This window comes from Saccopteryx bilineata, chromosome 2 (assembly GCF_036850765.1).
Source record: "Saccopteryx bilineata isolate mSacBil1 chromosome 2, mSacBil1_pri_phased_curated, whole genome shotgun sequence".
NCBI lineage: Eukaryota > Metazoa > Chordata > Mammalia > Chiroptera > Emballonuridae > Saccopteryx > Saccopteryx bilineata.
In genome coordinates this window covers 164,942,667-164,963,702 of record NC_089491.1, presented here as the reverse complement: position 1 = coordinate 164,963,702, position 21,036 = coordinate 164,942,667, and the positions used below count along the sequence as shown (strand labels likewise).

Genomic DNA, 21,036 nt, shown 5'->3' with positions numbered 1-21,036 from the left:
AAAGTTTTTGTCTAATATACTTATTTAGCATAGTTCAGTCAGAGATTCAGGTGGTACTTGAAGCCTGGAGACTCCTCATATGAACCTATTATTTTATAATTTGATTATCTTGTTCCCTAGATCATAATGATATCATGTTTTGGCTTTCTTTAGTGAACTTTCAGAAGACCTGTAAAAGGTTTTATTTCACTTATTTTAGGTTCCCCCTCATAATTGCAAGGGTAGAAAAACATTCTAATAGCAAACAACTGTGAAGTTTATGCTATTTCTATTTTGTACATCAGGCTGCAAAGAGGCTCTACCCAGCAAGGGTTTTTTTTTAGACTAAGGCCAGGGTTCTTTGCCAGGAGCAGGGCAAGGGCTGGAATGATTATCTGGGGGGTATGGGGGAGTAGAGAAAAGAGGGACACATATACAATGACAGAAAATGATCTGACTTAGGGTGAAGGATACACATGCAATCAACAGTTCAAATGCTATAGAGATGTTCACCGGAAACCTATATACTGTTATTAATCAATGTCACCCCATTAAATTTAGTTTCAAAATAACAAGCAAATGACAAAAGAGTAAATATTTCTCTAATAATCCAAGTGATTTTTCATTTTTATGCCCGGAGCAAATATTTAATGAAGATATCTCTTTTCCTTTTTGAATAGCAACATAAATAGAAGCTACTTGAGGAATATTTATGAGGCTGCTAAAATTTTATTTTTCACTGCCCCAAATGTTTTTCTAGAGATGTGCAAACATTATAGCTGAAGACAGGAAGAGGATTCAGCTGATGTACACATTGTAGATAAATATGATACAAATGGTTAGAGACATTGGGTATTGGTTTTAAATAGACCTGGGTTTAACCTTAACTTCTACACCTACCAGCTGGTTACTGAATTTCAATAATCTTCCTTTCCTTATCTGTAAAATGAGTATAACTGTAACTACCTGAGGGGAAAAGAACTAATTAAGGGAGAAGAGATTAGGTTCAAAATGTTTTTCCTATTTGTTGTCTTATGATATAATGTTAAATTCTGTAGAAATCATAAAGTTTTAAAACTGAACAGGAATTTAGAGTTCATTTGGCTCAATGCCCTAATTTCCTAATGAAGAAAATAAGATCTGAAAAGCCAAGAGGCATCTCCAGGAGCACACTGTTGGCCATAAAAGGCCAGTGCTTTCTTCCCATGTCATGAAAAACCCATCTTAAAATAAGAATTGCAAAAATGTTTTCATTATTTTTAGTTTAATTTTATGGAAAATATTTCAAGAAAAAAATCTTTTTTAAGATACCATGGAGAAATAATGACTCTGAAAGACCTGTTTCTAATTTCAAAATTTTGTATCAGTGTCAATATCATGCCAGTTTAAAAAGTTTTATCCAGATGTAAGCAATGTCATAATTATTACTCAACGACATAGTACAGTATGCATTTACTTATTTACTTCATGTGACCAGCATAATTACAATAACATTTTCCATCAAACTTCATTTTTCAGAATTCAAGTAAATGCATATTCTATTTTCTAGATGTCCCCTGAAGAAAAAGTTTGTAAGTACTGTGGAGTCAGCTATCTAATTCTTCATGAGTTTAAAGCTATGGAAGAAAAAGTGAAAGCAATGGAAAAAGAGATGAAATTTTATCAAGGAAGTGTAGACCGTGAGAAGAAACTTCAAGAAAAGCTACATTTTCTTAGCCAAGATTTTGAACAGTACAAAATTGACAATGACTCCAAAACAGAAAGGTAGAAGTATGCTGTTCTTTTCTGTTGTTTATTTAGTTTGGAAGAAAAGGACAGAAAATAGACTTTCAATGTTCTAGAATTTCTCTGCATTAGAGTTATACTTGAATACATTTATACTTGATACATTTTTTTTCTTTCTTTCTTTTTTTTTTTTTTGTATTTTTCTGAAGCTGGAAACGGGGAGAGACAGTCAGACAGACTCTCGCATGCGCCCGACCGGGATCCACCCGGCACGCCCACCAGGGGCAACGCTATGCCCACCAGGGGGCGATTATCTGCCCCTCCGGGGTGTCGCTCTGCTGCGACCAGAGCCACTCTAGCGCCTGGGGCAGAAGCCAAGGAGCCATCCCCAGCGCCCGGGCCATCTTTGCTCCAATGGAGCCTTGGCTGCGGGAGGGGAAGAGAGAGACAGAGAGGAAGGAGGGGGGGGTGGAGAAGCAAATGGGCGCTTCTCCTATGTGCCCTGGCCGGATCGAACCCGGGTCCCCCGCACGCCAGGCCAACGCTCTACCGCTGAGCCAACCGGCCAGGGCTACTTGATACATTTGAGTTTAATTATTAATAATTTCTAAATAGAATTTTTATAGTTTGAGCATTCTTTGAGATATATATATATTCTTTGAATGATTAAAAACCAATTAATTTAGTAACTATAAGTTGAGTTAAGTTTTATATTTCCCCAGATATATCTTAATCTTATCACTTGGAAGATTTTTCTGTCAAAAATCAGGTGAATTTTGGTAGTTTTTTTTTTTCTGACAGAGACAGAGAGAGTCAGAGAGAGGGACAGATAGGGACAGACAGACAGGAAGGGAGAGAGATGAGAAGCATCAATTTTTTGTTGTGGCACCTTAGTTGTTCATTGATTGCTTTCTCATATGTGCCTTGACTGGGAGGCTATAGCAGACTCAGTGACCCCTTGCTCGAGCCAGTGACCTTGGGCTCAAGTTGGTGAGCTTTGCTCAAACCAGATGAACCTGTGCTCAAGCTGGCAACCTCAGGGTCTCGAACCCAAAATATAGGAGGGAGCTCTGACGTAAAACAATCTACAGATATTAACAGCAATAGTCAGAACTGAAATAATGTGGAAAATATTCAAGTTAAAAGATATAAATTCTTGGGAGTATTTGGAGAAAAATGGTGATAACTGTACAACAGATGTTTATTTCATCAACTCAGTGTTAAATGGTACAAGTAGGGTTTTCTCAGTCAGTTATTATGCCAATAGAGTAGGAAAGACCCATAACTGCAGATGATCTTTTCTTTTAGAAATAGTCCAATTGTAATTTCTGTGCTAGTTTATTACTAATTATTTATTATGTGTTGTTTTGTTCATGAGCACCATTCTGACAGGTGTGACGTGGTATCTTATTGTGGTTTTAATTTATATTTCTCTAATGATTAGTGATGTTGAACATTTTTTCATATGCCTATTGGCCATCTGTATATCCTCTTTGGAGAACTGGTTATTCATTTCTTTTGCCCATTTTTTGATTGGATTATTTATCTTCCTGGTGTTGAGTTTTACAAGTTCTTTATAAATTTTGGTTATTAATCTCTTATCAGACATATTATCGAATATGTTCTCCATTGTGTGGTTTGCCTTTTTCTTTTATTCATATTGTTCTTAGCTGTGCAAAAGCTTTTTAGTTTGATATGGTCTCTTTGTTTATCCTGTCCTTTATTTTCCTTGCACATGTAGATAAATCAGCAAATATGTTGCTGCAAATGATGTCAGAGAGCTTATTGCCTATGTTTTCCTCTAGGATGCTTATGGTTTCACGATTTATATTTAAATCTTTTATCCATTTTGAGTTTATTTTTGTGAATGGTTTAAGTTGGTGGTCTAGTTTCATTTTTTTGCAAGTAGCTGTCCAGTTTTCCCAACACCATTGTTAAAGAGACTGTCTTTACTTCATTGTATGCTCTTACCTCCTTTGTCAAATACCAATTGTCCATAAAGATGTGATTTTATTTCTGGGTTCTCTGTTCTGTTCCATTGATCTCTATGCTTTTTCTTATGCCAGTACCAAGCCATTTGAGTATGATGGCTTTGTAGTATAACTTGATATCAGGATGTGTGATACCCCCCACTTTATTGTTCTTTCTCAGGATTATTGAGGCTATTCATGTTCTTTTTTGGTTTCCCCTATTATTATAGTATTGCTGTTGATCTTGCCCTTTAAGCCCATCAAAATCTGCTTTATGTGTTTAGGTGCTCCTATATTAAATGTATAGATATTTATAATGATTTTATCTTCTTGTTGGATTGCTCCTTTTATTATTATGTAGTGACCTTCTTTATTCCTTACTCTATAGTCTTTGTTTTAAAGTCTATTTTGTCCTATATAAGAATTGCTACCTAAGCTTTTTATTCATTTTTATTTGCATGAAATATTTTTTCCATCCCTTTCTTTCAGTCTATGTGTATCTTTTTTTTGAGGTGTGTCTCATGTAGACAGCATATGTACAGGTCCCGTTTTCTTACACATGCAGCTACCCTATGTCTTTTGATTGGAACATTTAATTCCTTTACATTTAAGGGTTATTATTGATATGTAGTTGTTTATTGCCATTTTATTCTTTAAATCTACATTTCTCTTTTACTAGGTTCCCCCCCCCTTGCTCTGTTTACAGAAGGCCCCTTAACATTTCTTGTAGCATTGGTTTGGTTGCAATGAATTTCTTCAGGGCTTTTTTGGGGGGGTGGGTGGGAAGCTTTTTATTTCTCCTTCAAATTTAAATGATAGCCTTGCTGGATAGAGAAGTCTTGGCTTTAGGCTCTTGTTTTGCATTACTTTGAATATTTCTTACCATTCCCTTCAGGCCTCTAATGTTTCTGTTGAGAAGTAAGATGTCATCCTTATAGAGGCTCCTCTGTAGGTAATAGACTGCTTTTCTCTTACAGCTTTAGTATTCTTATTTTATCTCCTAATTTTTGTATTTTAATTATGATGTGTCTTGGTGTTGGCCTCTTTGGGTTCATCCTTAATGGAACTCTGTGCTTCTTGAACTTGTGTGAGTTTTTCCTTTATCAATTTAGGGAAGTTTTCAGCTATGATTTCTTCAATCAGATTCTCTATGCCTTGTTTTTTCTCTTCTCCTTCAGGAACCCCTATGATGTGGATGTTATTTCTCTTCATGTTGTCACACAGTTCTCTTATAGTTTCCTCAGTGTTTTTTGAGCCTCTTTTTGCTGCTCTGCTTCTGTGCTTTTGGTTATCTTGCCCTCTAATTTGCTGATTTGATCCTCAGCTTCATTCATCCTGCTTTTAATTTCTTCTAGTGTTGTCTTCATTTCTGATATTGTGTTTTTCATTTCTGACTGATTCTTTTTTATTATTTCAATGTCTTTTTTTATACTTGCTATCTCTTTATTTAGTTGCTTGTTATGTCCATATATTGTTGCTCTAAAATCTTTGAGCATCCTAACAATCATTATTTTAAACTCTGCATCTGGTAATTTGATTATTTTTATTTCATTCAGATCTTTCTCTGGGGATTTTTCTTATTGATTCATTTAGGTTGTATTTCTCTACCTTCTCATTTTGTTTGTGTATAAGAAGGGTATGGCCACAGGAGTCCAATGGGTGTGGCCTCTGTGTTCCCTAGGTGTGGCCTCTGTGTTCCCTAGGTGTGATCTGTCTGCAGGCCAGCCACCACCTCTGCCGCTGCCTTGGGCGTTTGGGCACTGCCGGCCATTGCTGGCCAGCCCACTGCAGCTGTCACTACGGCTTTCGCTTTGCCTTCATGAGAGTGGGCGAGGCTGCATGCCTTGGCTGCCCCTGGCCTTCATTCTGCCCCTGTGGGCAGGACTGCGCTCACACACCTCGACCGCAAGCCTCAGCCCTGCAGGCAGGGCTGCGCTTCTATGCCCAGCTGCAAGTCTCAGCCAGTCCTCCGGCTTTTACCTTGCCCCTGTGGGCAGGACTGCTTGTATGCCCACCTCGCAGCTGCAGGTTGGACCACTTTTGTGCACCCCTTCCACAGCTGTGGCCTGTCCCCGGTCTCCACCCTTGCCCTGCAGGACTGTTCTCATGCCCGGGCTTCTGTCATGGCCAGCCCTTGCATCTGCCCCCATGGATGGGACTCACTCATGCCTGGGCCAACCCCTAGTTTCTGCCCCCACGGACAGGACTGCGCTCCCACATCCTGCTGCCATCTGTCCTCCGGCGAGCAGTCAGCAGTGTGATGTTGGCAATGCTGCTCAGACTTTCACATTCAATACTGTATCCCTGATGGTTCCCTGCCTCTAAGTGATTCTTTGCTCTGACTGCAGTAGGAGAGCTTCCCTTTGCTGGTATTGCTGGTTCTAGGGGAAATATTCATTTTAGGTTTGGGGAGTGACTCTACCCAGGAATTAGGGTGGCTGTCCCTCAAAGAATTTCTCCCTGTGCCTCCTGGATTACACTCTCTTCCTGCTACTTTGGTCCTCTTATCTCTCTTTGTCCCCCAGAGTCCCAGGTGGGTGGTTGTGAGAGAGGTTTTCTGTGCGGTCCCCTTTAAAAGGAACCCTGGTCTGAGAAATATGTCTCTTTCGCACAGTATCCTGGCTAGTTTTGCAGCTAAATACTGTCCATACACCTCTTCTGGGTTCTGGGGCTGCAGGCTGGGGCTTTGGTCCTGGGGCCCAGGACCCTCCCCTTTCTGCTAAACTCCTCTCCTGCCACGTGAGTCTCTCTGGGCTGCCGCTTGCTCCTGGGAGCTGGGCAGCCCTCTCCACATTTCTGCTTTTCCTACCAGTCTCAGTGTCTCTTCTTTAGTGATCCTTGGTTAAAGAGTCCTCTTAGTTTAGTCCAAAGTTGGTTTTTCCAGCTAATTGTTCTTGAAATTACATTGTAATCCACTTTGGTTCTGGGAGGTGGAAGTTGGTACATCCCCCTACTTCATTGCCATTATGTCACCCCCCCATTTCTTGTTCTTTACCAAGATAATTCTGTTACAGTTTTTACAATTTCAAATTCGAATAATAAAATATTTTATACTATTTGATTGCAAAAATAAAAAATTATTATTGTTTTAACTGAAGATTTCAGTTTAAAATTTAAAATTTGGAAGATTTTTGCCAGAGAGTCTTTTAAAAAATATTTTTTATTAATTTTAATTTATTGGGTTAACATAAATTCAAGTGTCCCACTCAATATAATTTTCTCACCTCCATCCTCTTGTCCCCCATTGCCACTCCTACCTCTTTCCTTTGGGATTTGCTGTCCTGTTATCTGTATCTGTGTGTTATGTATATGTAATTTTACAAATTCCTTCATCTTCTCTGATCCCATCCCCTCATCCTCCTTCCCTCTGACAGCTCTCCCTCTGCTCCTTATGACCCTGCCTCTTCCTGTATTCTGTTCCTCAGTTCACTTTTGTTCATTAGATTCCACATATAAGTGAGGTCATTTTGTCTTTCTCTGCCTGACCTATTTCACATAACATAATAATCTCCAAGTCCATGCCATCAAAGAAGCTAAGATTTTCTTCTTTTCTGTGGACTCATAGTATTCCATTGTGTATATGTGCCACAGCTTTTTTTTTTAATAATTTTATTTTTTTAATGGGGTGACATCAATAAATCAGGATACATATATTCAAAGATAACAAGTCCAGGTTATCCTGTCATTCAATTATGTTGCATACCCATCACCTAAAGTCAGATTGTCCTCTGTCAGCTTCTATCTTGTTTTCTTTGTGCCCCTCCCCCTCCCCCTTTCCCTCTCCCATTCCCCCCTCCCCCCCCCATAACCACCACACTCTTATCAATGTCTCTTAGTTTCACTTTTATGTCCCACCTATGTATAGAACAATGCAGTTCCTGGTTTTTTCTGATTTACTTATTTTGCTTCGTATCATGTTATCAAGATCCCACCATTTTGCTGTAAATGTTCCGATGTCATCATTTCTTATGGCTGAGTAGTATTCCATAGTGTATATGTGCCACATCTTCTTTATCCAGTCATCTATTGAGCGGGCTTTTTGGTTGTTTCCATGTCCTGGCCACTGTGAACAATGCTGCAATAAACATGGGGCTGCATGTGTCTTTACGTATCAGTGTTTCTGAGTTTTGGGGGTATATACCCAGTAGAGGGATTGCTGGGTCATAAGGTAGTTCTATTTGCAGTTTATTGAGGAACCACCATACTTTCTTCCATAATGGTTGTAGTACTTTCCATTCCCACCAACATTGTATGAGGGTTCCTTTTTCTCCACAGCCTCTCCAACATTTGCTATTACCTGTCTTGCTAATAATAGCTAATCTAACAGGTGTGAGGTGGTATCTCATTGCAGTTTTGATTTGCATTTCTCTAATAGCTAAAGAAGATGAGCATCTTTTCATATATCTGTTGGCCATTTGTATTTCTTCCTGGGAGAAGTGTCTGTTCATATCCTCTTCCCATTTTTTTTATTGGATTGTTTGTTTGTTTGTTGTTGAGTTTTATGAGTTCTTTGTATATTTTAGATATTAGGCCCTTATCTGAGCTGTTGTTTGAAAATATCATTTCCCATTTAGTTGGATTTCTGTTTATTTTGTTATCAGTTTCTCTTGCTGAGCAAAAACTTCCTAGTCTGATGTAGTCCCATTTATTAATTTTTGCCTTCACTTCTCTTGCCTGTGGAGTCAAATTCATAAAATGCTCTTTAAAACCCAGGTCCATGAGTTGAATACCTATGTCTTCTTCTATGTACTTAATTGTTTCAGGTCTTATGTTTATAATTTTGATCCATTTTGAGTTAATTTTTGTACAGGGGGACAAACTATAATCCAGTTTCATTCTTTTGCATGTGGCTTTCCAGATTTCCCAGCACCATTTATTGAAGAGGCTTTCTTTTCTCCATTGTGTGTTCTTGGCCCCTTTATCGAAAATTATTTGACTATATATATGTGGCTTTATTTCTGGACTTTCTATTCTGTTCCATTGGTCTGAGTGTCTATTTTTCTGCCAATATCATGCTGTTTTGATTGTCGTGGCCCTATAATATAGTTTGAAGTCAGGTATTGTAATGCCCCCAGCTTCATTCTTTTTCTTTTGGATTGCTTTGGCTATTCGGGGTTTTTTATAGTTCCATATAAATCTGATGATTTTTTGCTCTATTTCTTTAAAAAATGTCATTGGATGTTTGATGGGAATTGCATTAAATTTGTATATTGCTTTCGGTAATATAGCCATCTTGATTATATTTATTCTTCCTAGCCAAGAACAAGGTATATTCTTCCATCTCATTATATCTTTTTCGATTTCCCTTAACAATGGCTTATAGTTTTCATTATATAAGTCCTTTACATTCTTTGTTATGTTTATTTCTAAGTATTTTATTTTTTTTGTTGCAGTCGTGAAGGGGATTATTCTATTGAGTTCGTTCTCAATTGTTTCATTGTTGGCATATAGAAAGGCTATTGACTTCTGTATGTTAATTTTGTATCCTGCGAACTTACTGTATTGGTTTATTGTTTCTAGTAGTCTTTTTGTGGATTCTTTGGGGTTTTCGATGTATAGGATCATATCATCTGCAAAAAGTGATACCTTTACTTCTTTTTTTCCGATATGGATGCCTTTTATTTCTTTGTCTTGTGTGATTGCTCTGGCTAGAACCTCTAGTACCACATTAAATAAGAGTGGAGAGAGTGGACAACGCTGTCTTGTTCCTGATTTAAGGGGGAAAGCCTTCAGTTTAGTGACATTTAATATGATGTTAGCTGATGGTTTATCATATATGGCTTTTATCATGTTGAGATATTTTCCTTCTATACCCATTTTGTTGAGAGTCTTAAACATAAAATTGTGTTGTATTTTATCGAAAGCCTTTTCTGTGTCTATTGATAAGATCATGTGGTTTTTGTTGTTTGTTTTGTTGATATGGTGTATTACGTTAACCGTTTTACGTATGTTGAACCATCCTTGAGATTCTGGGATGAATCCCACTTGATCATGATGTATTATCCTTTTAATATGTTGTTGTATTCGATTTGCTAGTATTTTGTTTAGTATTTTAGCATCTGTATTCATTAGAGATATTATTGGTCTGTAGTTTTCTTTCTTTGTGCCATCCTTGCCTGGTTTTGGTATGAGGGTTATGTTGGCCTCATAAAATGTGTTTGGAAGTATTGCTTCTTCTTCAATTTTTTGGAAGACTTTCAGTAGAATAGGAACCAAGTCTTCTTTGAATGTTTGATAAAATTCGCTGGTATAGCTGTCAGGGCCTGGACTTTTATTTTTCGGGATTTTTTAATGTTGTTTTCTATTTCTTCTCTACTAATAGGTCTGTTTAGGCTTTCTGCTTCTTCTTGACTCAGTCTAGGAAGGTTGTATTGTTCTACGAATGTATCCATTTCTTCTAGGTTGTTGAATTTAGTGCCATAAAGTTTTTCATAGCATTCTACAATAATTCTTTGTATATCTACGGTGTCCATGGTGATTTCTCCTCTTTCATTTTGGATTTTGTTTATATGAGTTCTTTCTCTTTTTTCCTTGGTAAGTCTTGCCAAGGGTTTGTCAATTTTGTTGATCTTTTCAAAGAACCACCTCCTTGTACTATTAATTTTTTCTATAGATTTTCTGTTCTCTAATTCATTTATTTCTGCTCTGATTTTTATTATCTCCGTTCTTCGGCTGGTTTTGGATTTTCTTTGTTCTTGTTTTTCTAGTTTCTTAAGGTGGGAAGTTCAGTGGTTCACTTGGGCTCTCTCTTCTTTGTTCATATATGCCTGAAGTGATAAGAACTTTCCTCTTATCACTGCTTTTGCTGCCTCCCATAGATTCTGATATGTCGTATTGTCATTTTCATTAGTCTGTATATATCTTTTTTTTTTTAATAAATTTTTATTAATGGTAATGGGATGACATTAATAAATCAGGGTACATATATTCAAAGAAAACATGTCTAGGTTATTTTGTCATCAAATTATGTTGCAAACCCCTCGCCCAAAGTCAGATTGTCCTCCGTCACCCTCCATCTAGTTCTCTGTGCCCCTCCCCCTCCCCCTAACTCTCTCCCTCCCTCCTTCCCATGTCCTCCCTCCCCCCCCCACCCTTGGTAACCACCACACTCTTGTCCATGTCTCTTAGTCTCATTTTTATGTTCCACCAATGTATGGAATCATGTAGTTCTTGTTTTTTTCTGATTTACTTATTTCACTCCTTATAATGTTATCAAGATCCCACCATTTTGCTGTAAATGATCTGATGTCATCATTTCTTATGGCTGAGTAGTATTCCATAGTGTATATGTGCCACATCTTCTTTATCCAGTCTTCTATTGAAGGGTTTTTTGGTTGTTTCCATGTCTTGGCCACTGTGAACAGTGCTGCAATGAACATGGGGCTACATGTGTCTTCACGTATCAATGTTTCTGAGGTTTTGGGGTATATACCCAGTAGAGGGATTGCTGGGTCATAAGGTAGTTCTATTTGCAGTTTTTTGAGGAACCACCATACTTTCCTCCATAATGGTTGTACTACTTTACAGTCCCACCAACAGTGAATGAGGGTTCCTTTATCTCCACAGCCTCTCCAACATTTGCTATTACCCGTCTTGTTGATAATAGCTAATCTAACAGGAGTGAGGTGGTATCTCATTGTAGTTTTGATTTGCATTTCTCTAATAACTAATGAAGCTGAGCACCTTTTCATATATCTGTTGGCCATTTGTATCTCTTCCTGGGAGAAGTGTCTGTTCATGTCCTCTTCCCATTTTTTTATTGGATTACTTGTTTGTTTGTTGTTGAGTTTTATGAGTTCTTTGTAAATTTTGGATATTAGGCCATTATCTGAGCTGTCGTTTGAAAATATCATTTCCCATATAGTTGGCTGTCTGTTTATTTTGATATCAGTTTCTCTTGCTGAGCAAAAACTTTCAATTCTGATGTAGTCCCATTCATTTATCTTTGCCTTCACTTCTCTTGCCATTGGAGTCAAGTTCATAAAATGTTCTTTAAAACCCAGGTCCATGATTTTAGTACCTATGTCTTCTTCTATGTACTTTATTGTTTCAGGTCTTATATTTAGGTCTTTGATCCTTTTTGAATTAATTTTAGTACACGGGGACAGGCTGTAGTCGAGTTTCATTCTTTTGCATGTGGCTTTCCAGTTTTCCCAACACCATTTGTTGAAGAGCCTTTCTTTTCTCCCTTGTGTGTTCTTGGCCCCTTTATCAAAGATTATTTGACCATATATATGTGGTTTTATTTCTGGGCTTTCTATTCTGTTCCATTGGTCTGAGTGTCTATTTTTTTGCCAATACCATGCTGTTTTGATTATTGTGGCCCTATAATATAGTTTAAAGTCAGGTATTGTAATGCCCCCAGCTTCATTCTTTTTCCTTAGGATTGTTTTGGCTATTCGGGGTTTTTTATAGTTCCATATAAATCTGATGATTTTTTGTTCCATTTCTTTAAAAAATCTCATAGTTATTTTGATGGGAATTGCATTAAATTTGTATATTGCTTTGGGTAATATGGCCATTTTGATTATATTTATTCTTCCTATCCAAGAACAAGGAATATTTTTCCATCTCATTGTATCTTTTTCGATTTCCCTTAACAATGCTTTGTAATTTTCGTTATATAGGTCCTTTACGTTCTTTGTTATGTTTATTCCTAGGTATTTTATTTTTTGTTGTTGCAATCGTGAAGGGGATTATTTTTTTGAGTTCGTTTTCTAATATTTCATTGTTGGCATATAGAAAGGCTATGGACTTTTGTATGTTAATTTTGTGTCCTGCAACCTTACTGTATTGGTTTATTGTTTCTAATAATCTTTTTGTGGAGTCCTTCGGGTTTTCGATGTATAGGATCATATCATCAGCAAAAAGTGATACCTTTACTTCTTCTTTTCCGATATGGATGCCTTTTATTTCTTTGTCTTGTCTGATTGCTCTGGCCAGAACTTCTAGCACCACGTTGAATAAGAGTGGAGAGAGTGGACAACCCTGTCTTGTTCCTGATTTAAGGTAGAAAGTCCTCAGTTTTATGCCGTTTAATAGGATGTTGGCTGATGGTTTATCATATATGGCCTTTATCATGTTGAGATATTTTCCTTCTATACCCATTTTGTTGAGAGTCTTAAACATAAAATTGTGTTGTATTTTATCAAAAGCCTTTTCTGCATCTATTGATAAGATCATGTGGTTTTTGTTCTTTGTTTTGTTGATATGGTGTATTATGTTAACCGTTTTGCGTACATTGAACCATCCTTGAGATTCTAGGATGAATCCCACTTGATCATGATGTATTAATTTTTTAATATGTTGTTGTATTCGGTTTGCCAGTATTTTGTTTAGTATTTTAGCATCTGTATTCATTAGAGATATTGGTCTGTAGTTTTCTTTCTTTGTGCCATCCTTGCCAGGTTTTGGTATGAGGGTTATGTTGGCCTCATAAAATGTGTTTGGAAGTATTGCTTCTTCTTCAATTTTGTTGGAAGACTTTCAGTAGAATAGGAACCAAGTCTTCTTTGAATGTTTGATAGAATTCACTAGTATAACCGTCTGGGCCTGGACTTTTATTTTTGGGGAGATTTTTAATAGTTTTTTCTATTTCCTCCCTGCTGATTGGTCTGTTTAGGCTTTCTGCTTCTTCATGACTCAGTCTAGGAAGGTTGTATTGTTCTAGGAATTTATCCATTTCTTCTAGATTGTTGTATTTGGTGGCATATAATTTTTCATAGTATTCTACAATAATTCTTTGTATATCTATGATGTCTGTGGTGATCTCTCCTCTTTCATTTTGGATTTTATTTATTTGAGTCCTGTGTCTTTTTTCCTTGGTGAGTCTTGCCAAGGGTTTGTCAATTTTGTTGATCTTTTCAAAGAACCAGCTCCTTGTTTTATTGATTTTTTCTATTGTTTTTCTGTTCTCTATTTCATTTATTTCTGCTCTGATTTTTATTATCTCCTTTCTTCGGCTGGTTTTGGGTTGTCTTTGTTTTTCTTTTTCTAGTTCCTTAAGGTGTGAAGTTAAGTGGTTCACTTGGGCTCTCTCTTGTTTGTTCATATAGGCCTGAAGTGATATGAACTTTCCTCTTATTACTGCTTTTGCTGCATCCCAGAGATTCTGATATGTCGTATTTTCATTTTCATTTGTCTGTATATATCTTTTGATTTCTGTGCTTATTTCTTCTTTGACCCATTCATTTTTTAGAAGTATGTTGTTTAGTTTCCACATTTTTGTGGGTTTTTCCCCCTCTTTTTTGCAGTTGAATTCTACTTTCAAGGCTTTATGATCAGAAAATATGCTTGGTACAATTTCAGTTTTTCTAAATTTGCTGATATTGTCTTTGTGGCCCAACATATGGTCAATTCTTGAGAATGTTCCATGTACACTAGAGAAAAATGTATACTCTGTCACTTTGGGATGAAGTGTCCTGTAGATGTCTATCATATCCAGGTGTTCTAGTATTTCGTTTAAGGCCACTATATCTTTATTGATTCTCTGTTTGGACGACCGATCTAGAGCCGTCAGTGGTGTATTGAGGTCTCCAAGTATGATTGTATTTTTGTTAGTTTTTGTTTTAAGGTCAATAAGTAGCTGTCTTATATATTTTGGTGCTCCTTGGTTTGGTGCATATATATTGAGGATTGTCATATCTTCTTGATTCAACTTCCCCTTAATCATTATGAAATGACCATTTTTGTCTCTGAGTACTTTTTCTGTCTTGTAGTCAGCATTATTAGATATGAGTATTGCTACGCCTGCTTTTTTTTGGGTGTTGTTTGCTTGGAGTATTGTTTTCCAGCCTTTCACTTTGAATTTGTTTTTATCTTTGTTGCTTAGATGTGTTTCTTGTAGGCAGCATATAGTTGGATTTTCTTTTTTAATCCATTCTGCTACTCTGTGTCTTTTTATTGGTAAGTTTAATCCATTTACATTTAGTGTAATTATTGACACTTGTGGGTTCCCTACTGCCATTTTATAAATTGCTTTCTGTTAGTTTTGTATCTAGTTTGATTCTTCTTTTTTGTTTTTCTATCATTTGTTTTTGTTTGTTTGTGTTCCATACTTCTTTCCTCTGTTGCTACCTTTTTAAGTCAAGTGTTTTTGTGGTGGTTTTTTAAAGGGTGGTTACCATTAAGTAATGAAAAGGGTACCTACCATATTCATTGTAGTACCCTATCTTATAAGTATTTCTGCACTTCATCATCCTTTGCTACTGTTAATCTCCAACCTCTCCCCCCTTTTTTTCCTTTGTCACAGTTTAAGTTTGGTTTTATTGTGTTCTTGGTGGAGCTCTTACTTGTGGTGTTGTTTTCTTTTGTTCTTTGAATCTGGTTGGAAAACCCCCTTTAGTATTTCCTGGAGTGGGGGCTTTCTGTTGATAAATTCTCTCATCTTTTCTGTATTTGTGAATGTTTTTATATCTCCTTCATACTTGAAGGATAGCTTTGATGGGTATAGCATTCTTGGCTGAAAGTTCCTCTCTTTCAGGGCTTTAAATATTGGGGTCCACTCTCTTCTAGCTTGTAGAGTTTCTGCTGAGAAATCTGATGATAATGTAATAGGCCTTCCTTTATATGTTGTACTCTTCTTTTCCCTGGCTGCCTTGAGAATTTTTTCTTTGTCATTGGTTTGTGTCATCTTTATTATGATGTGCCTTGGAGTGGGTTTGTTGGGGTTAAGAAAACTTGGTGTTCTGTTTGCTTCTTGAATTTGAGGCTTTAGTTCCTTCCACAGGCTTGGGAAGTTCTCCTCTATTATTTGTTTGAGTATATTCTCCATTCCATTTTCTTTCTCTTCTCCCTCTGATATACCTATTATTCTTATGTTATTCTTTCTGATGGAGTCAGACAATTCCTGTAGGGCTTTCTCGTTTTTTATTATTTTTGAGTCTCTTTCTTCTTCTCTCTGTTGTGCCTCAAGTTGTTTGTCTTCTATTTCACTAATCCTATCCTCAATCTGGGCTGTTCTGTTAGCTAAGCTTGTTACCTCGTTTTTCAGCTCGTGAATTGAGTTTTTCATTTCTGTTTGATTTGTTTTTATAGTTTCAATTTCCTTGGTAATATATTCTTTGTGTTCATTGAGTTGTTTTCTGATCTCCCTATATTGCCTTTCTGTGTTTTCTTGTATATCTCTGAGTATTTTTAAGATTTCTATTTTAAATTCTCTGTCATTTAGCTCCAAGGCTTCCAATATGTTAAGTCTTTTCTCCATAGATTTTTCCACATCTATTTGTGTTACCTCTCTTTCTTTTGTATCCATAATATTCGATTTCCTCTTTCTTATCGGCATCTCAGGGTGGTCTTATTGATAGAACTAATTAGAATTAATAAAGAGTAAAAGGTAAAAAAAAAAAAAAAAAGAAAAAAAAAAAGGTAAAACACCCCACAAAAAAAACAGTAATAATTTATTATTTCCCCCTTTTTTTCTCTCTTCTCTTTCCCTCCTCTTTCCTCCTCAGGGAAATATCGTGCCTATAATGGAGGGCCTGATTTGGGGTGAAGAGTTCAAGGGGCAAAAAAAAGGGAGTAGGGACCTACTAAATGCAAAAAAAAAAAAAAAAAAAAAAAAAAAAGGAAGAAAATCTTAGACAAGCATAAGATGATTTGCTTGTATGTGATTGTCAACTAAGAGATATAATGAGAGGGATAAGAGGGAACCAGAAAGAGGACCAAAAAAGAATGATAAAGAAGAAAAAATAAAAATAATAAGTAAAAATCTGTTGTATTAAGTGGAGCGAAGACTAAATACAATGGAGACCTTGGGTTGGGAGGACCCAAAATGCCACAAAAATAAACAAACAAGAAAAAAAAATAAAAACAAATGCCAAAAAGAGAAATAAAGCAAAAAAAAAGCCTTGAGTCCCAAATTAACTAATTTGTTCGTGATTGAGGATTATATGGGAGGAAAGTAAAATGAGAAAAGAAAAAATGAACAGAAAGGAAAAAATAAGAAAAAGAGAAAAACGAAGGAAGAAATAAAATAGGAAGAGAAAAAAACAAAATAAAGCAAGACAAAAAAAAAAAGAGGAGAGAGTGAGAGTTAAGTGTTTTGGAGTATAACCTTAAAGGAGGGTGAGGATGAAGAAGAAAAATAAAATGCAACACTCATGGGTAGTGTAGTTCAAGAAAGGGGAAGCATAAGATGGGCAGAGCATAGAAGGACCGAGGTGGAGGAAATAAAGGCAAAAAGATAGAAGAAACAAACAACAACCACAACAACAACAACAAAAAAATAGTGTTTCAAGTTGTAAAGTCTGTGGGTTTTTCTTCATTTTGAGAGGTTAACTTCTTCCTTTTTCTTTTCTCTCCCTTTTCCTGGTCGGTGACTCTGTACCCCAGGCTCTGCCCCTGTGCCACACTTAGGTAGGGATTTGCAGTTGATGGGATTTTATGGCAATGTCATATAATTGGCTTTAGTCTTGCTGGAAGTAAAGGCTTGTTGGCGTTTGCAGGGTCCAACAATGAGAGAGTTTGCTTTCCTGGATTCTCTCTCCTAGTCCCCCCTTTCTGAATTAGCAGCCTGGTGATCCAGCTATAAGGCTGCAACTGCTTCTGCCTGGGGAGTAAGAGGCTCAAAGAGCTGGGAAATCCCCACTCTATCCCCACTCAGTGCAAGGCTTTGGGAAAGGCTCTGGCAGTCAGGGCCTCCAGTGTAATCAGGCGGGGGTGGGAGTCAATTGTTGTCAAGGTGACTGTTCAGCGCCTATCATTTAGTTGGACCTCTCAACCCAGGCTTTCCACACTTTGTAGCCTGTTTTTGCAGGGAAGAAGAGGCACTAGTCTCTGCTTACGACTAGTGTAGTATAGACCTTATTATCTGCCAAGTCCTTCTTGTTAGCGTTTATCCCTAAATATGGAGGCTCTATTAATATGAAGTTGCCCCCGCCCCTTTAGCGAATGGCACTAAAAAATATTACGCCTCTTGTCTTGGAACGCTGAATTGAGAGAGATCTTATCAATTAGAACCGAGGGTGTGCAGATTTCATGGGTTAAGCTAATTTCAGTGATTGGGTCGTAGCTGTGCTTCCGAAGGTATTTTAGGCTGCCTGCGCGCGCCCCTCCCCCAACGCTTGTTTGTTAGCTTGAATGGCTGGGTGAGGTGCCCCGCCCACGGAGAGAATCTCCCAAGCCTCTCCCGCTCGCCCCGCCGCTGGTGGCTGGACCGCACCAGGCGCAGGATAATGGAGCCCCCTGGGTGTGTGGGCCAGCAGGGCGCCCTGGGCGGGTGGAATGCCCAAGGCACGTGCGCGAATGGGGTGCTCCAGGCACCGGTGGCCAGCGACCCCTACTCGCAGTGTGCGGGCCACTGGAAACGTCAGCGGTGCTCAACCGGACCGGGCGCGTGCGCGGCTGCTCGCGGTGGCTCACGGCGGCCGCTCGCGGCGGCGGCTCGTGGGGGCTCGCGGTGGCGGCTCGCGTCAGCCGCTCGCGGCGGCTCGCCGTTCCCAAGTATATGGGCTTACTCACCGCAGGCGCACTTCCTTGCGGTTTGGAAGAACGTGCCTGTGGTAGATTCCTCCACACCCTCGTCTCTCAGATTCAAGTGATAACAGTCCTTTCGCTATCAGTTTGTGTGGAACTCCGGAATGCTCCGAGGATAAATTTTTCTGTTTCTAGTTGATAAATTTGTTGTGATTTAGGGGAGAGCTGTCGGACGCGCTGCTCACGGCGCCATTTCCGTGACGTCACTCCCTGTATATATCTTTTGATCTCTGCACTTATTTCTTCTTTGACCCATTCATTTTTTAAAAGTATGTTGTTTAGTTTCCACATTTTTGTGGGATTTTTTTCTCTTTTTTACAGTTGAATTCTAGTTTCAAGGCTTTATGATCAGAAAATATGTTTGGTACAACTTCGATTTTTCTGAATTAGCTGATGTTGTTTTTGTGACCCAACATATGGTCAATTCTTGAGAACGATCCATGTACACTGGAGAAAAAAGTATACTCAGTCACTTTGGGATGAAATGTCCTGTAGATGTCTATCATATCCAGGTGCTCTAGTGTTTTGTTATAAGGCCACTATGTCTTTGTTGCTTCTCTGTTTGGATGACCGATCTAGAGCCGTCAGCGGTGTATTGAGGTCTCCAAGTATGATTGTATTTTTGTCAGTTTTTGTTTTAAGATCAATAAGTAACTGTCTTATATATTTTGGTGCTTCTTGGTTTGGTGCATTTATATTAAGAATTGTTTTTTTTTTTTTTAATAAATTTTTATTAATGGTAATGGGATGACATTAATAAATCAGGGTACATATATTCAAAGATAACATGTCTAGGTTATTTTGTCATCAAATTATGTTGCAAACCCCTCGCCCAAAGTCAGATTGTCCTCCGTCACCCTCCATCTAGTTCTCTGTGCCCCTCCCCCTCCCCCTAACTCTCTCCCTCCCTCCTTCACATGTCCTCCCTTCCCCCACCCCTGGTAACCACCACACTCTTGTCCATGTCTCTTAGTCTCATTTTTATGTTCCACCAATGTATGGAATCATGTAGTTCTTGTTTTTCTCTGATTTACTTATTTCACTCCTTATAATGTTATCAAGATCCCACCATTTTGCTGTAAATGATCTGATGTCATCATTTCTTATGGCTGAGTAGTATTCCATAGTGTATATGTGCCACATCTTCTTTATCCAGTCTTCTATTGAAGGGTTTTTTGGTTGTTTCCATGTCTTGGCCACTGTGAACAGTGCTGCAATGAACATGGGGCTACATGTGTCTTCACGTATCAATGTTTCTGAGGTTTTGGGGTATATACCCAGTAGAGGGATTGCTGGGTCATAAGGTAGTTCTATTTGCAGTTTTTTGAGGAATCACCATACTTTCCTCCATAATGGTTGTACTACTTTACACTCCCACCAACAGTGAATGAGGGTTCCTTTTTCTCCACAGCCTCTCCAACATTTGCTATTACCCGTCTTGTTGATAATAGCTAATCTAACAGGGGTGAGGTGGTATCTCATTGTAGTTTTGATTTGCATTTCTCTAATAACTAATGAAGCTGAGCATCTTTTCATATATCTGTTGGCCATTTGTATCTCTTCCTGGGAGAAGTGTCTGTTCATTTCCTTTTCCCTTTTTTTTTATGGGAGTGTTTGTTTGTTTGTAGTTGAGTTTTATGAATTCTTTGTAAATTTTGGATATTAGGCCCTTATCTGAGCTGTTGTTTGAAAATATCATTTCCCATTTAATTGGCTGTCTGTTTATTTTGATATCAGTTTCTCTTGCTGAGCAAAAACTTTTAATTCTGATGTAGTCCCATTCATTTATCTTTGCCTTCACTTCTCTTGCCATTGGAGTCAAGTTCATAAAATGTTCTTTAAAACCCAGGTCCATGATTTTAGTACCTATGTCTTCTTTTATGTACTTTATTGTTTCAGGTCTTATATTTAGGTCTTTGATCCATTTTGAATTAATTTTAGTACACGGGGACAAGCTATAGTCGAGTTTCATTCTTTTGCATGTGGCTCTCCAGTTTTCCCAACACCATTTGTTGAAGAGGCTTTCTTTTCTCCATTGTATGTTGTTGGCCCCTTTATCAAAGATTATTTGACCATATATATGTGGTTTTATTTCTGGGCTTTCTATTCTGTTCCATTGGTCTGAGTGTCTATTTTTCTGCCAATACCATGCTCTTTTGATTGTCGTGGCCCTATAATATAGTTTAAAGTCAGGTATTGTAATGCCCCCAGCTTCATTCTTTTTCCTTAGGATTGTTTTGGCTATTCGGGGTTTTTTATAATTCCATATAAATCTGATGATTTTTTGATCAATTTATTTAAAAAATTTCATGGGGATTTTGATGGGAATTACATTAAATTTGTATATTGCTTTGGGTAATATGGCCATTTTGATTATATTTATTCTTCCTATCCAAGAACAAGGAATATTTTTCCATCTCATTGTATCTTTTTCAATTTCCCTTAACAATGCTTTGTAATTTTCATTATATAGGTCCTTTACATTCTTTGTTATGTTTATTCCTAGGTATTTTTTTGTTGTTGTTGCAATCGTGAAGGGGATTATTTTTTTGAGTTCGTTTTCTAATATTTCATTGTTGGCATATAGAAAGGCTATGGACTTTTGTATGTTAATTTTGTATCCTGCGACCTTACTGTATTGGTTTATTGTTTCTAATAATCTTTTTGTGGAGTCCTTCGGGTTTTCGATGTATAGGATCATATCATCAGCAAAAAGTGATAGCTTTACTTCTTCTTTTCCGATATGGATGCCTTTTATTTCTTTGTCTTGTCTGATTGCTCTGGCCAGAACTTCTAGCACCACGTTAAATAAGAGTGGAGAGAGTGGACAACCCTGTCTTGTTCCTGATTTAAGGTAGAAAGTCCTCAGTTTTATGCTGTTTAATAT

General features: G+C 37.6%; 1 protein-coding gene across 1 annotated transcript in view; it reads left to right on the top strand.

Annotated features, from left to right (window-relative positions):
- The first annotated feature begins 1,528 nt into the window (after positions 1 to 1,528).
- Positions 1,529 to 21,036, top strand: part of LEKR1 (leucine, glutamate and lysine rich 1) — a 230,207-nt gene continuing 210,699 nt past the window's right edge. The window contains 1 exon segment of the mRNA XM_066254409.1: positions 1,529 to 1,743. Coding sequence (XP_066110506.1) covers positions 1,529 to 1,743 — 215 coding nt within the window.